The sequence below is a fragment of the Protopterus annectens genome, chromosome 2.part0 (assembly GCF_019279795.1).
Source record: "Protopterus annectens isolate FY-2018-M chromosome 2.part0, PAN1.0, whole genome shotgun sequence".
NCBI classification, from domain to species: Eukaryota; Metazoa; Chordata; order Ceratodontiformes; family Protopteridae; genus Protopterus; species Protopterus annectens.
In genome coordinates this window covers 222,446,279-222,463,919 of record NC_056728.1, presented here as the reverse complement: position 1 = coordinate 222,463,919, position 17,641 = coordinate 222,446,279, and the positions used below count along the sequence as shown (strand labels likewise).

Here is a 17,641-nt window from a genome sequence, read left to right as displayed (position 1 = left end):
CAGAACGTAGGAGAAAGGATTCTACATGCTCTGAACATGCGTAGTTAGCTTGGGTACTATTTTGACAGAACCAAGTTATTTAAGAAAGCTGATCAGCTATTTATTTCTTATGCAGGGACTAAGAAAGCACATCCTGTGTCAAAACTGACTGTGGTTGTCACAGCTATTACCTTTTGTTATACACATCCTGGTGAACGAGTGCCAGGCAGTATCAAGGCAGACCCTACAAGGGCCTTGTTTTCTTCAATGCCATATTGGAAAGGGGTGGACTCTATAAGCATTCTAGTGGCAGCTGCTCCTTCCCCTGTACATTTTATTAGAAAGCATTACAAACTGAATTCTTTCTCTAGATCCAGGACTGGATTTACTAGTACCATTCTCCTTAGGTTCCTGGATCCTTATCATTCTTCCTCCCAGGTTGGATATGCTTTGGTAATCAACTCATATAGCCTAAAGACTACTGCAGCATTGAGAATGATAAGCATAGTACAATTTTGTAAGTTGCACTTACCCATAACAGTACATGTTTGAATTTCTCACAGCTGCAGTAGCTGCACCCACCCTCCATCCTCCTATATTTTTGTTGGGAAATAGATGTGGTGGTTATATGTTGTTGGGATAGTTTTGGTTGAATACTGTACTTATCTTTAGGCAAGAAAGTCATGAAGATTACCCACTTTGACTGCTTATTTACTGACCTTATGGCTGTGCAGTTAGTATCTGGAATGGAAATGTGGGAGGGAGCCAAAGCATTTGGAAACTGGCTGGTTATTGCACAAACCGAATAGCCAAAGATTACTGAAACAGCGAGGAACTTGAACACCTACTTTTGTAAGGAAGTGAAGCTTGCATAGCTGTACTTTTTCTTTGTATTTTGGCTTCATGCCTGCTGACCATCATGTCCTTTTCTGGTGAGACTTGAGCCCATTCATTCCTCTGTGCTGAACACCAGCCATTAGGGTGAGAAATGTCTGTAGGAGACCATCATCCATACAACTGTGAGAATATTTTGTGCGCCTATCCATTACATCTTCTCTGCAATACTGTAGAGGTGACATCCTCATCCCGGTGACCTAAGAGTCTGCTTTCTTCTCCCCAGACTGGGGCCATTCATATTTCAGAATGGACCCTAGTTGTCCCCAAGTCGTGGAATTACACTGCATCATTCCCTTCTTTGATTGTCCATCTCTACCAGGACATCAGCTAAGCAATGTATTTCTTTAGCTATAGTCTTTCCCAGGTGATCTTGATTGAGATCCAGACAGCATGAGTTCAGGTTGCAGATAGGCAGTCCAGAAATGGAGGTGTGTAAATCAAATATGGGGGGGTACATAACAAGGAATGATTTTGTGCATGGTGCAGTTTTTTTACATTTCTAATGAATATGTATTTCACCAACATATTTTTCAGTTTTCTTGCCTCATATATGCCATTTTCAGGATGGGAGTAAGTTCCACTACATCACTTCAGGGACTGCCTGTGCACTTCTGTTTAATGCATGCATGCTGTTTTGCATGCATGGACAGAAGCTACTCTCGCCCACTTCAGTAGATGCAACAAATGACTCTCAAGTAACTGGTGTACTGCTGCTCTTTCTGTTGGCTTTCTGCCATAACACTGGAGCAGGTTAGAGCTGGTCAGGAGCCTTCTCAACCCCCCCCCCCATTATCCAAGATGTTACTTTAAATGGGGTCATCTGATGCAGTCCTGGTGGTACTCCCATGCATGACTTACTGGGCTGGAATAATGAAAAGTTGGTGAAACATTCATTAGAAATGCACAAGATTGCACCATGTACAAAATCTTTCCTTGTTATGCACTCCCTATACTGTAATTGACACAGCAGCTCATACATCCACTAACCTTAATCTGAACATCAGCCTAATTTAACCTAAACCTTAATCTTGGCATCAAGACATACTCAAGCTGTAACCTTGAAGTCAATGACTTGTATATGTACTGGATCAGTAACATTTGACCAAGTGACATTTCTTTCACTGTGAAAGTTGCAGAAATTGAATTTGATCAAAATAAATTGACCAATCTCTTATCAACAACATCATCCCCAGTCAGGTATTCAGTTCCTTTCAAGAAGGGAGGTATTCTTTTTTCAAGTTCCTTAGGATATTGTGAAAGACTTTCAGAAGTTGAAGCAGACATTGACCGCCACTGAAGACCTGTAAGATATACCCATATTTCCTCCTCCTTGGCAGACAGTACTTCATGAGGATATGTCAGCTACTGGGCTGAGAGATGTCTGGAGGCAACCATCATCCAGGCAGCCAGGAGGCTGTGCTCCTGTCCAGGTCTTCTTCTCTCCACTGCTATAGAGGTGACATTCTCAACATGGCAACCTAAGGGTCTGTCTTCAGACACAGAGAAAAATTAATGTGATAGTGGTCTTGCCTCCTAACCTTTTTCTCAGTGTGTTTGTCTAGCATTGCTGCAGCTGAGCTTATCACAGGTGCTGAGGATGTATATCTCACTGCTGAGATGGGAAAGTCACCTTATATCTTCCCTGTTGCAAAGAATGTGGTCCTTTTGGACAAGGGAGTTCACTTAAACGTGCTGAAGATAGCAAACTCAGAAAATGCAAGCTGTCTGTATTCTAGCCAGGCCACAAAATGGTATGTAGACAGCAAAGTAGAAGAGAGAGAGTAGGTGTTGAACAGGCACTCAGCCATTAATTCATTTATCACCCTCACAACTATTCATATCCCGGGATATGTAGATTTGACTGCAGACTCTCATCTACATTTTTAGCACTGTTTTAGAATTGATGATTATATTATGTCACATGACTTTTCATTTGCTTGGAGAAAGGAAGCAAGCTTATCTGGTTTGCAGTATGAGTACATTTAACATTTTGTCTTCCCTTCATTCACACTTTCACTCCTCCAATTTTGACATCCTGTCCCATATCTCTTTTAGTACCTCCACGTGTTCCCTGTTGACCACCCACTAAGGTAGTCAATTCCATGACCCTCATTCCTTTCCATGAGGAAGTAGTTAATTTCTTCTGTCTGTTCAGTTATGTGGCAGAGAGGGATAAAATCTTGACTGTGAATCAGACAACCTGAGTTTAAGTTGTGGATAGACAATCTAGAAGAGCTGGTTTGGGAAGAATGGGAGTAATGATTCCAGAGTGGGGGGTGGTGTCAAAGGCCTTGGCAAGGTCCAGATAGGCTGTGTGGACCGCCTTACCCTCGTCTACGACTCTGGAGACTGATTCGAAGAAGTCACTCAGGTTCAGGAGGCGAGATCGGCCCTTCACAAACCCAAACTGGGGGGGGTCCAGTGTTTGAAGGTTGCCAATGTCTTTGTTTATAAGTTCCATGATAATACGTGGCCTTGCAGATCAGGCTCGTCAGACTGATGGGGTGGTAGTTCCGGGATCCAAGGTGGATTCCCCCCTTGTGGAGTGGGATAACTGTAGCTGTGCGCCACTCAGCGAGCATGAAGCTGGATGAGTCTGGATATGTTGGGAGGTGCTTACCTCTGAAGTGTTGCAGGTGGAAGAACAAAGTACTCTCATGGCTAGATGGATGACATCCCCCTCTGAACAGCTCACATCCTGATCCCAGGCAAAATTCCTGAGTATTGGAGCAAAGTAGCATATTGAGTGGATGGAGGCTTGATGGTGCCAGACATGGAGCCAAAATGTGTGTGTGTGTGTGTGTGTGTGTGTGTGTGTGTGTGTGTGTGTGTGTGTGTGTGTGTGTGTGTGTGTGTGTGTGTGTATTGCCCCTCCTGCTTACTCTTTTTCTTTACAATGTCTCTTTCACATCCATCCTGGGGGGTGAGACCCTGTCTAAGAAACTGGACTGTCGCTTGGTTGAATGGTAGGGCACACAATGAGGAAAGTAGCTTGCAGAGGACTCCATGCGGTCAATTGTGGGTCAGCTGTTTTGCACTGTGTGTATTCCAGACAAATCTGAGTGAACAGGTAACAGGATCAGCCTTTTTGCTACTATACAATTTAGAAGCATCTGAGAAAACTGCAGATTGTTGATACGTGGACAGGATGAATGCAACCCATTAGACCCATTTAGGAGGATCCCCTCTGCAGATAAAATTATATGGTAGGGATGTATCTGTTGTATACTTCTTATGTGTGTGATAGGAAAGACAGGAATGAAAGTATTTTGTCATGATATTAGCATTATTCTGAAAGTCATATTATATTGATGATTAATTTAGATGAAGGAATTGCGAATACTGTACCCAAATGTAAGGTATTAGCATGACACATGGTTTAATTTTGAGTTAATTTTTTTTCTTTTAGATATGGGTTTGTTACATTTGAAACTCAAGAAGATGCACAGAAAATTTTGCAAGAGGTGAGGTACTTGTGTTTGAGATTGAAATTGCTGTATTGAGTTTATTTTTTTAAGATTTGTGTAACATGGCAGTAGCATAATGGATGCATTTCAAAACTCACATTCTTCTTCAGGTAAAGTTTTATAGTTAGAAAAATAAAACTCTGGTTTACTTTTTCATTATTTGCAAAGATTTTCACACTTTCTTCTGATATTCCCAAGTTGGTACATCTCTTGAATTTAAACCAGCCACTGCAGGAGCCGTATAAGGAAACGCGGCTAGAACAGCAACTTGCAACTGTAATAAATACAAAATTTAGTCCATAAATAGACCAGCCTCCGTAGTAGTTCACCAAAGGAAAAGATAATCATCCAAAGTAAACAGAGTGGCAGGCAGACTCCGCTCCACCAACTAACAGTTCAGAGTAATGGGTACATCCAAAAAATGCCGGCTAAAGCAAACAAGACGGCAATGACTTATACACCATCAGTATATCAAAACGTTGAATGCAGATCCAAAACACATCCACAGGAATGTAGTACGAAAAGCTGTTTATTGAAGCACACAAACAGAACAGAACACTAGTTTAGCGCTTTCATCTGCACCATCGCAGACTTCCTCAGAACTAGTGTAATCAACATATCCAGTGGTTTAAAAACACAATTTGGCGCCAAAAATTTCATCACTCCTTAAAGTGACAGACATAAAGCCACATTACATATATACATATAAAACTTACATATAAGAATACTTACATGTAAAAAAAATTTTTAAAAACTATCTTTCAGGCTTAAAATGTGAACCTCATAGAGATTAACTATGGGTTCATAATAAAATATTACATCATAATTATCACATAAGTTGTATAAAATATATAATGTAGTTGTTACTTGCATGTTCTATTTGTCAGAACAATCTAAATATTAATTCAAAAACTAGGAATCCAGCAGTAAGAAAGGTTTAATGCTAATAAATTCATTAATACCTGGGTTTCTAGTAGAATCTGTGTACATCTGCCACTTGCTCTCCTTGCAAGCTAATCTAGTTTTCCAATCACCCCCATATGGTTTTTCTTTTTCCTCATCTATAATGAAGAACAAAAATATATGTTCATCGCCACATTCCTTAATATGCCTGTAAAGTGCATTCTTACAATCCATTTTCTGAATTTTATAATAATGCTCATAAATCCATTTCTTTAGCTCTCGTTCTGTTTTGCCTATATAATAGGCCGAACATATTTTACATTTAGCTAAATAGACCACTTGTTTAGTGCAGCAATTACCACCTATACTCCTTACCATGGTGCGGTTCATATCATCTAATATAACTTCACTTTTGGTATTAATAAATTTACATTGGTTGCATCTGACATCTCTTGAATTGTCTGTAGCCATGCTGTCAGGAGCATGCTCTGCTAGCTGATACATATCATGTTGTGAAGGAGCTTAGGAGGGAGTGATCAGCCTCTTTACTATTTGGTTTAACGCCATTTCTTTTATTTTTCTTCTCATGCAGTTCAAATCCAGTTTTCTTCACTAGAAAGATTCAGTGTTCAGAATCTAGAATATTGTAATCTTCAAGGTAGTTCTGGACCATCATATCACAAGCTAGGGTGTGCACTGACATTGTGTTAACTGTTCTGAAGGGATCACAACAAAATGTAATGCCACAAGTGCTGTTACTTACATCCAGCCACACACATTAACTTAAAGATTAAAGCTAAAGGCTTACATCAGTGCCTTAAACATAGCAGCCATAGAGAGTATAAAATACGTATAGGAAATAGCTGGAATGCCTATCCTATAATCATAGGTCAGAGCTAGATTGACATGCAAAGTTAAGGGAAGCTGATGCCAGACATCAGACAAAAGGTCCCTCTGTCTCGGAACACTAGGCAGCCTTTTTTCATCAGCTTCTTTTCATCTAGCGAAGGTTTGAACTCGCATCCCTAGTATCCACCTGAGAGTTGCATCTGGAGATCCAGTGTTGTCTTTCCCTTCTGCTCCAACTCATAGGTATATTAGATCCAGCACTGACAACTGTTTAGACTCTCCAGTCCAGGGCTTTAGCTCTTCCCCTCTATGCATAATCCCTCCCTTTCTGCAGTACCTCAGATTTCATTTGCCACTTGTTAAGACTTGCATGTGATCTATGGACTCAGTCCAGTTTTGATAGTTGGACGTATAAGCTCTCATTTTTTTCTCCAACAGAGTATCTTTTTACTTTGTGATATTTCCTAAATAATAGTGCAATAATAAGTCTCTTTCTAGTTAAAGGTGTTGCGGGTATGCCTTTCCCACTGTTTGTTCCCTTCCTGCTACCTGTTTGTATGTGTGTCTGTGTGTGTGTGTGCACGCGTGCGCAAAACAAAGGCTTTAAATAGCTTTTTCACTGGTTCTGGTAAAAGTTAGCAACCATTAGGGTCTTTGTATTATGTTGTTCACTAAGGTTGTTTTTGTGTGTTTTTCTTTGTGGGTGTGTTAACTCCTTTCTCCCCATCATAAATAACAAGTTCTCGGGTATAAAAAGTGTACCATTTGTGGGCACAAATCCTCCCACAGGATCCCCGCTGTCTGTGCTTATATTTGGATGTGAAATGCTGTTTCTTGTGTTTCTTTTGGTGCTAGATCCTTCTTGGGCAGGTGCAACAAAATAATCTTGAAGGGTCTTCTCTCCCTGCTACTGTGAGAGAATCAGCCACTTCTGCTTTGGCCTCTGCTTTCCCTTTTGATAAGAAATCTGGGGACAAACCTGAGCCATTAAAAGAGAAATAAAAAGAAAGACCAAAACAAAAGGATAAGGAAGAAGAAAGGGTTCGAAGGGTCCTTTAGGTCCATCTGCTAAAACTCCATGGTTATCACATCCAAGCTCTGTTTTGGTGCCCATTCACATCTGAACCCCTACCTTTCCCTCCAGGGTATTCTCTGGAGCCCAGCCAGCCACTGGCTACATCCTCGTAAATTGCAGGAGAGATCGATTCATTGGTCTTCCAGGCCTCCTTTATTGGTATAATTTTTCAGGTCTTTTCAGTCATTTTTTTTTTTTAAACAAATAACATCTTTATTAAATTATCACTTATACAGTTAATTATACATTTATATAAATGAAAACAAACCATATGGACAATGTTAAGTTGTCATTCTCGCCTTCATTCTTGCTGGATGGGTTCGGAGCCGAATCTCGACTCGGACTCGGCCTATACTATAGCTCGAGAGCTATTTTTACCGGCTCGAGGCAGTCCTATATCCCACAATACCATGCGCTAACTCCCCAGATCTCGTTTGCTGCTTCGCTACGAGGTTGTCTATTTTACCGGCTCAGAGTCAGTAAGGAGTTTTTTACTTAATCAAACTAGTTTTTCAGTAGTTTTTTCTCAGTAACTATCCTTTTTTAGATCCCTTTTCTGAATCCCTTCTACTAGTAGCTCCTTTTCCCTCCCTTAGTTAATTTTTTATCTTGGGCCTACGGGCTTTACCTCAGTTCCCCACCCCTTCCTATCTGTGTGTGTGGGTTTAGTCAGTCCCCTCAACTATTTTTAATTTTTAATTTTAAATTGTGTGTGTGTGTGTGTGTGAGTGTGTGTGTGGGCTGACTGTGTTTTTTCTCTTAGTGGTCAGGACTATGTCCAAAGACCCTAAGGTCTCGGGATTCAAGAAGTGTGACTCGTGCTGTCAGAAAATGTCTCTGACAGACGGTCACACTTCTTGTGTCTATTGCTTGGGGCCTTTACACCTGCAGGACTCTTGTTCCGTTTGTCATGGATTTAGTTCAAGAGTCCTGCAGGAGAGGCGTAATAAGCTAATTTTAAGGGGCTTGTTGAAGCCTGATGACTCCCCGTCCAAGTCTGGTTCGGGGAAGTCATCAAAAAGCGCCAAACCCTCGGCTCCAGCTTCTGAGTCGAGGGCTGGCGTTATAAAGATGGCTCCGACCTCGGTTCCGGCTGGCTCCGAGGTGAGCAAAGTGGTTTCCGCTCCGAAACCATCATCGGAGCCGACCCCAGTACGCAAGCGCTCTAGGTCCCCCTCCCTAGAGTCCGTTAGATCGGCTCCGAGATCCCCTCTCTTATCGGAGCGGAGTCATAGGACTCATTCATCGAGGTCGTCTAGGCTTTCGGACCATGACATTGAGAGGGTGGTCAGTAGACTCATAAAATCTCAGGCACTGGCCCAAATGCTCCAAAGCCCATCTCACCAGACTGTGGCTCCTTCATTACAATTATCTATTCCTCCTCCGACTCATCACTCGAGCTCGGAGCCGGAGTTCCTCGGAACCGTGACCTTGCCTACGTCGGAGCCGATACTTCCTCCTTCGGCTCCGGTGTCGTTGGCTCCGACCCCTTCATTGGTTCCGTCCGTGGAGAGGTCCGGGTGCCGGGACTCCATTGTCGGCTCCGAGGGGGCGAGTGGCATCGGACCCTTGTCCGACCCCGCTCTCCCTCTCGGAGCTTCGGCTCTGGTTAGTTCGGCCCCGACATCATTCTCGGAGCCTTCTCTGTTGGCTCCAGGGGTGGTTCTGGTCTCTTCGGAGCCGGTGCTGCCCTTGGTGTTTGATAGGGGAGCCTTCGAGGTGATGAGGAGTGTGCTGGACCCAGTGTCCACTCCAAGGTTAAGTTCTGCGGCTCCTCCTTCCATAGTGCCTGTTACGGTCTCTGGCCATTCTCTTGCACCTGTCAGCAGAGATCCAAAGCGTGGGGTACCCACCTTGGGTGTCTCCTCCTCTTCAGAGGGCTCCCCTGAAGTTTCAGGGGAACCCCCTAGGAAAAGAAAGTGCAAGAGGAAGCACATAGACTCCCCCGAGTCTGTCACGTCGGACACTGACTTGGATGAGTCGGAAGGTTCCCCCAGATCCCCCTCTGAGGATGTCTCCTTTTCAGACATCCTGGAAATCCTTAGACAGAGGGGAAATTGGTCCACTCTCAAACCTTCCGAGGACAAGTCAGTTTACCTTGACGCTTTTGGATCTCGCCCTTCCACCTCCTGGGTGCCCCCCCCCCTTTTGACCCACTAATGGGGGTAGTGGCTAGAAAGGCGTGGGCAGCTCCTGATTCAATGGAACCTACCCCTAGGAGGCCTTCTAAATTTATGTCTGCACCAGATGATAAATCCTTTCTTACCAAAGGTGTGTCAGTTGATGCTATGGTGGTAGCAGCAGCCACTAAGAAGGAGTTGGCTGATCCTTCTGTATCTGTTCATCCTCCTAACAAAGAGTCCAGGACCATGGACAGGTACGGCTAGCGGACCTTTGCTTCAGCGACTTTTTCCATGCGATCACTGAACTATTTGTGTCATTTCACCCGCCTTCAAAGAGACTTGCTCAAAGAGCTGGGTGAAACGGTACAGGATCCTTCTGCTGCGGGGTTTAAGGACAAAATAAACTCTCAGCTGGCTACCCTGAACTCCATCGGTAACTCCTCCATGCGGCTAATTTCTTATGCAGCCGATGGAGTGAGCAGAGCCGCTGGGACAGGCATTGCGTTAAGACGTCATGCTTGGATGCGGCTCTGTAACTTTGCAGATCCCTTCAAGGCGTCCTTCACTAACACCCCCTTTGATGGTTCGGAATTGTTTGGACCTCAGGTGAAGAATACCCTCACCAGATGCGAGCAAGATGGTAAGACTCTCTCTGCCGTGGGAGTCCGTTTTTCCACCCCTTCTAGACCTTATCCTAAGGGACAGAAGGGAGGGAAGATGTGGTTCCGCAAACCCCAGGGAGTCGCACCTGCCACACGTGGTGATTTTCCCCCTAGAGGCAGAGGGGGAAATAACAACAGACGCCGCCCTAGGGGCAGAGGGGGTCCTCAGAATCAGGGTTCTAGGGAATCTTTTCCTGATCAACCCTTTCAACATCCCTGAGAAGCTGCCCGACTGTCCGCCTTCGGAGGCAGTCGGAGGAAGATTATCTCTGTACCCAGAAGCCTGGCAGTCCCTCTCCCGAGACACATGGGTACAGAAGATCATATCCGAGGGTTACAAAATCCCTTTTACCACCCCCCCCCGGTACAACCGCCAAGACCCCTACCAGATGTACCACCCGCACAAAGGGGTCAGGCTCAGCTAGAAGTAGAAAAGCTATTAGCAAAAAGAGTCATCCAGGCAGTCCCAGCAGATCAGCTAGGGTCCGGAATTTACTCTGGGTTCTGTTTAGTACCAAAAAAGACAGGAGACTGGAGACCTATTTTGGATCTCAGCAGGTTAAACAAATCTGTGCTAAAGACAAAATTTCGGATGGTGACACTGCAGTCCATTCTACCCTTTTTGGGCAGAGACAACTGGATGTGCTCGTTAGACCTCCAGGACGTGTACTATCACATAAAGATACACAGACGCTCCAGGAGGTTTCTCCGCTTCCGGCTGGGAGTCAGTCATTTTCAATTCAGAGCCCTGCCCTTTGGTCTCACCACAGCCCCCCGGGTGTTCACCAAATGTCTGGCAGTGGTCACAGCTCACCTGAGACAGAAAGAATTCCAGGTGTTTCCATATTTAGACGACTGGCTCATTTCCGCTACCACCAAACAGGATCTCATAATGGCCAGGGATTACACTATTCAGCTTTGCAACAGTCTGGGTATTTCTATAAATTTTGCAAAGTCCTCCTTGTTGCCTTGTCAATGTATCAACTTTATAGGCGCCGTGTTAAACACCACAGAAATGTCTGCAACACTACCACCACAGAGAGTGGCAGACATCAGGCGGAATGTTCAGACTCTCTTTCAGCCCAACAAAGTCCAGGTCAACCGAGTGTTGAAAGTGTTGGGCCTCATGGCGGCGGCAATTCTTCTACTTCCATTAACTCGCTTCCACATGAGACTCCTTCAGTGGATGCTCTTTTCTCAGTGGTCTTTTCAACAGCTACCAATGACCCACAACATTTGGATAACCCCATCTTGCAAGAAACATCTCTCCTGGTGGATGGTTTCCCCTCAGCTCTTTCAGGGCAGACCCCTTGTTCTCCCCCTTCCAGTTGCCACTGTCACAACGGACGCCTCCCTGATCGGGTGGGGGGGGCATTATCAGGGCAGGACGGCCCAGGGCATTTGGCAACAATCAGAATGCCACCTGCACATAAATGTTCTTCAGATGAGGGTGGAGCTTTTGACGTTGCAAGCCCTTCAGAGCTCTCTTCCCCAAGGGACTATAGCAATTCAGACGGACAATATGTCTGTGGTGTGGTATATAAGCAAGCAGGGCGGAACAAAGTCCTGTCCCCTCTGTCAAGAAGCACTCAGACTTTGGCAATGGGCGATTTCATCTCAACGGTTTCTGATAGCAACGCACATCCCCGGGAGGTCCAACATCATAGCAGACAGATTGAGCAGAACTATCTTCATGCCTCACGAGTGGTCTCTAAATCAAGCGGTAGCAGACGGAATCTTTCGGAAGTGGGGCCAGCCTTGCTGCGACCTTTTCGCAACTCCCCAAAACAGCAAGTGCCTCGACTTCTTCACACTTTTTCCTCTGCCAGGCCAACCCCTCAGAGACGCTCTTGTTCACGTTTGGCCCCGGGGTCTTCTTTATGCCTTTCCTCCCTTTCCGTTGATTCCGCAATTAATTCAGAAAGCAATTGCGTTGAGATCCAAAATGATCCTCATTTCCCCCTTTTGGCCTCGACAAGTTTGGTTCCCGTTCCTGCACAAATATCTACTGGAACAGCCTTGGCATCTGGAACTCCTTCCGGATCTATTGACCCACCTCACGGGCAAGCTGCATCAGTCTCTACATTCCATCAACCTCACAGCTTGGTTGCTCCACTTCCAGCCATAGCCAGGCTTCCCCTTATTTCTCCTCCTGTTCGTGATATCATTCTTGCCTCCCATAAGTCCAATACTAGGAAGACTTATGCTAGTAAATGGAAGCGTTTTTCATTTTGGGCGCAAAACAGGTCTTTAGATCCCTTTCATGCACCCATTCATGAGGTCCTGGATTTTCTGGCGGAACTTTTTCATTCTGGATCATCATCGGCCACTATCAGAGTACAATTAGCGGCCATTGCTAATTTTCATGTTGGACTCTCAGAAGCAAATATTATGTCCCACAAACTCTGTAAAGCCTTCCTCAAGGGTATCCTTTTGCTCAGACCTCCAGTAAAAGATCCACCTCCACAATGGGACTTGAATTTAGTTCTAACTTCACTAATTCTGTCCCCTTTTGAACCTGCAGCTTCTTGTTCCCTCAAACTACTTTCTTGGAAAACGCTGTTTTTACTAGCTATAACATCTGCCAGAAGGGTCTCGGAACTCCAAGCCTTGTCTGTCCGTCCTCTGTATTTGGTTTTTCATAAAGACAGGGTAACTCTCAGAACAAACCCTTCTTTCCTTCCAAAAGTGCTATCGGAAGCAAATTTGAATCATTCTATTGACTTACCTGTCTTTTTCCCAGATTATACCAACAGGGCTGAACAAAAGTTACATTCATTAGATGTTCATCGCCAATTACGCTATTACCTAGACAGGACAAAACAATTCAGAAAGTCAGATCAGCTCTTTCTCTCTTATGCGGCAGGTAAGAAAGGGCTTCCAGTTTCGAAAGTTACCCTTTCCAGATGGCTGACATCTATCATTACCTTGGTCTATGAGCTGAGACACAAGCAACTCCCCTCTAGGCCTAAGGCTCATTCAACCAGGGCTCTATCAACTTCAACGGCGTTTCAAGCAAGGTTACCACTAGATGCCATTTGTGCAGCTGCTACATGGGCTTCCAAACATACTTTTATTGCTCATTACAAGCTTGACTTAGCCTCCAGAAATAGAGCTGATTTTGGTTCCACTGTACTCAGGAGTCTGTTTCGTTAAGCCACCCAGGACTAAGGTGCTAGGGACGCTGTCCCATCCAGCAAGAATGAAGGTGAGAATGACAACTTAACATTAAGAAGTTATGTCTTACCATAACGTTCCATGTTAGTTGTCTTCTTCTCGCCTTCTTTCTTGCGTCCCTCCCTCCGGCCCCATAGCCTGGACAGACTTGAGATTGAGTCCTTCCTTTTTGGAGACACAACATGTTGCGTCTTTTCCTGGTATCCTTAATGTTACTAGCAGGTAATCTTCTGATTAAGAGGGTTATAATATTTTTATTATAAGATTGTTGTTTATACTATGTCTTAGCTTCCAAACGAGATCTGGGGAGTTAGCGCATGGTATTGTGGGATATAGGACTGCCTCAAGCCGGTAAAAATAGCTCTTGAGCTATAGTATAGGCCGAGTCGGAGCCGAGATTCAGCTCCGAACCCATCCAGCAAGAAAGAAGGCGAGAAGAAGACAACTAACATGGAACGTTATGGTAAGACATAACTTCTTATTATCCCAGCTGCAAGCGTTTTACATCACAGGCCATACTGACATAATCCTAGTTGCAAAAATTATACATCACTAACAATCTATGCAATCATTGTCAGCTAAACATTATATAGCTCATTCAAGTCCTGCCTTCTTTCAAACCTCATTATTCCCCTGTGTGTATTGTTCCCACAGTTCCCATTTCTCCTATGTAATTTGCTCCTACCCTTTTTTTAAAGATCCCAATTCCAGTTGTTTTATCTCTGTTACTATATTCACTGCTTGTAGTACTGTTGGTTTAGACTTTTATTTCCATTTTCTAGTAATTGCTTTTTTGGCAGTCACCATATTTAGACTCAGCAAGGCCTTTAGATGTCTAGGCAATTCTGATTCTGTATCATAGCTCAGAAAAATTATTTCCCTAGTTACACCTGTTTTCTCACCAAGTATCTGTGAAAGAGTATTCTGAAGGGAATCTCATAGAATTTTCAAAATATTTCTAATACCTCTGCAGGATTTCTTGTTGCCTTCCTTTTTATAGGCTCCCTAAGCCCTTTCTACTTTCTGTTGCCTGAGTCATTGTGCTAAACGTTTTTGTGCTCTAGCTATTATCAAAAAAATAGAAATGGTTGCTTAACAGCAATCTTTCTAAACTCATGCATATTCCAAGGTAATTCCTTATTTTCTCTTAAGGATTCTGCTGTTGCTGCTTTTCTTGTTCTCTGAGATTCCCTATATTCTGCAGTACTTTAACATTTATCAGTCCTTCTAAATAATTCTTATTGTTTCTTAACCATATCTCCCTATCTTTTATTTCCACCCAGTTTTTAAACTCCACTTTAATTTTAGCCCATTCCTTAGCTATAATTTCAGAAGAAATTTCTATCTTTTCTAATAGCGTCTGAATAATTTCCACTGCCCATTCCCTAAATTAGTGTTTTCTCAAGAGATAAATGGGAAAGAGCCAGTGTCTCATTTTTACTTCATTACCCTATATTTTTATTTTAGGTATTATTGGCGCAGGATCTGAAATAGTTATCGGGTGCATATCAAGACCTTCAATTAAATGCACATGTTCCTGTAAAGTTTAAATTCTTTGTAGCCTGGCCCAGTTTTTGTATCCTGGGGAATAATACGTAAATTCAGTCCAAACTCCTAGTTCTGAATTCACACCTTCCATGCCAAATATTTTCATAAATTTCTTCAAAAGTCTGCCCTCCTTTGTTATATTTTCCCTTCAGCCCCCCCCCCCCCCAAAATCTTCACTGCTGCAAATAAAATTCCATTCTCCACCTATAAGTAATATTGCTTGCTGAAAGCTGATTTTCTCCCAGAATTCCATTATAGCAGTTTTAGGGGTAATATAAATTCATGCCAATGTAGTCCTTCTCCCTTGCAAGTATCCCCTTAGTTCTACAATTTGACCGTTGTCATCTTTTTTATCCTCTTCTATCACTATTGGAGCTCCTCTTGCAATTAATACAAGTACTTCTCTTTTCGTTTGTCCCATATATTCTGCTGAATAACCATCCTGAAAATCTTTAATGTTATGTTGTCCTGTCTCTCCTTCATTCATGACGGTTAGTTTCGGAACCGAGTATTGGTTCCGACTTGGCCTAATAATAAAGCTCGAGAGCTTCCACTGGCTCTAGGCTATACCCTATCCCATGATGCCTTGCGAGAGGTCCCCAGATCTCGTTTGCTGCTTTGCCTGATCGAGATTGCATTTCACTGGCTCAGGCTAAATTTTAGTATTTTTTTACTTTTTGGTTTATTTTTCTACTTAGTTAAGATTGTAAACTGTTTAAAGCCTTTCCCTTATCCTCCTAGAGGATTTTTTGTTGTGTGTGAATTAATAGTTAGACTCTGTGTTACCACTGTTTGTGTTTTTTTTTTTTTTTGTGTGTGTGGACCGTCGTTTCCCTCGCAGGCCCATATTTATATCCCTATCTCGTTAAACTTTAAATGTTAAGTTGTCCATCTCGCCTTCATTCTTGCTGGATGGGTTCGGAGCCGACCTCGGCTCCGACTCGGCCACTCTAAAAGCTCGAGAGTTGGTTCCACCGGCTCGAGGCTCCCCTTATATCCCACAATGCTAGGCGGTATTACCTCAGATCTCGTTTGCCGCTACAGCGATCGAGGTGTATGGTTTCTACCGGCTTCAGGTCAATTATTATAGATTAATCTATAGTGAATTTAAAACCCCTTAATTTAGTCCTTTATAGTTATTTCCCTTAATTTAGTGGATTTTGACCATTTTCCTCCCTGTTTATCCACCCTTTTTTCCACAAGAACTTATTAGTTCTTCCCTCAGGCCTTCGGGCCCTACCATCCCCTTAGTGGAGTGCATGTGTTTTTTTTTAGGGATCTAAAAAAGAACTAATCTCCTTTTTTTTAGTTAACCTTGTGAAAAGTGTAATCGGTGTGTTTGTGTGTGTGTGTGTTACACTTTGAAAATGTCTAAGAGTCAAAGGTGCTGTCAGAAAATGTCTCTGACAGACGGTCACACTTGTGTATACTGCCTGGGACCTGCAGGACTCTTGTGCTGTATGCCATGGCTTCAGCCCAAGAGTCCTGCAGGAAAAAAACAAACTTATTTTAAGAGGTTTGCTTAAGCCTGAGGGTTCCCCTACTGCTACTGGCAAACCCTCTAAGGCTTCTAGGTCCTCGACTCCAGCTTCTGAGTCAAGGCCTAAGGCTTCAAACCTACTGCTACATCGGCTCGGCTGGAGCCGATGAGTCTCGGACTGCAGCTTCTGTGGTTCCCTCGGCTCGGCTGGAGCCGAGGCATTGAAATTCCTGGGTCGGCTCGATCATACCATCGGAACCGACATCTAGAAAGAGGTCTAGGTCACCGTCCCTTGGCTCCGTTCATTCGGCTCCAGCGTCTCCCTTGCTGTCTGAACGGAGCCATAGATCTCATTCCTCTAGATCATCGAGGCTTTCGGATCATGACCTTCAGAGGGTAGTGAGTCGACTTCTTAAGTCCGAGGCACTGGCCCAAATGCTTCAGAGCCCGACTCATCAGTTGATGCTTGACCCTATCCCTCAAAATGTTCCTCCTCCGACTCCTTTGAGCTCGGAGCCGGGGCGTTTCGGAACCGAGACTGTGGTAGCGTCGGTTCCGTCGTCGGCTCCGATTTCTTCCTTGGAAGAATCTCGGCGCCGGACTTCCCTCGTTGGCTCCGAGGGGGTGAGTGGCATCGGACCCTTGTCCGACCCCACTCTCCTCTCGGTGCTTCGGCGCTGGTGAGTTCGGCTCCGACATCGGCCTCGGAGCCATCACTGTCGGTGCCGAGGGGGGTTCTCATCTTTTCGGAGCGGGGACCTCTGGCTCTGCCTGACAGGGGTGCGTTCGAGGTCATGCGGAGTGTGTTGGAACCTGGTTCATCTCCACAGTTGGCTCCGTCCGCCCCTCCCTCTTCGGTGCCTCAGGTTATGTCTACTCACTCCCTCATCCCAGACCGCAGAGAGCCAGCTCCTCAAGAATCCCCTGTGGGGATCTCATCCTCTTCCGAGGCCTCTCCTGAATTGGCAGGAGAGCCCCCTAGGAAGAGAAAGTGTAAGAGGAAGCACATAGACTCACCTGAGTCTGTCACCTCTGACACAGATTTAGAGGATTCCGAGGTTTCCCCCCGTTCCCCTTCTGAAGATGTCTCCTTTGCAGACATTCTAGAGATCCTGAAACAGAGGGGAAATTGGCCAGCCCTTAACCCTTCGGAGGATGAATCTGTGTATCTTGAGGCGTTTGGCTCTCGCCCTTCCACCTCCTGGGTGTCCCCCCCCTTTGACCCCCTCATGCAGGTGGTAGCAAAAAAGGCTTGGATGGCTCCTGACTCAGTGGACCCCACCCCCAGGAGACCTTCAAAGTTTATCACAGCACCAACAGATAAGCAATTTTTGACCAAGGGAGTTTCTGTGGATGCTATGGTGGTAGCTGCTGCCACTAAGAAGGAACTAGCTGATCCTTCGGTGCCTGTCCATCCTCCTAACAAGGAATCTAGGTCTATGGACAGGTACGGGAAGCGGATGTTTTCGTCAGCGACCTTT

At 44.4% G+C, this 17,641-nt stretch overlaps 1 protein-coding gene across 1 annotated transcript in view; it reads left to right on the top strand.

Annotated features, from left to right (window-relative positions):
* BOLL (boule homolog, RNA binding protein) overlaps positions 1-17,641 on the top strand; it is a 2,224,369-nt gene that overhangs the window by 586,693 nt on the left and 1,620,035 nt on the right. The window contains exon 4 of the mRNA XM_044060305.1: positions 4,286-4,340. Within this exon, the coding sequence (XP_043916240.1) occupies positions 4,286-4,340 (55 nt within the window). The remainder of the gene's footprint in view (positions 1-4,285; positions 4,341-17,641) is intronic.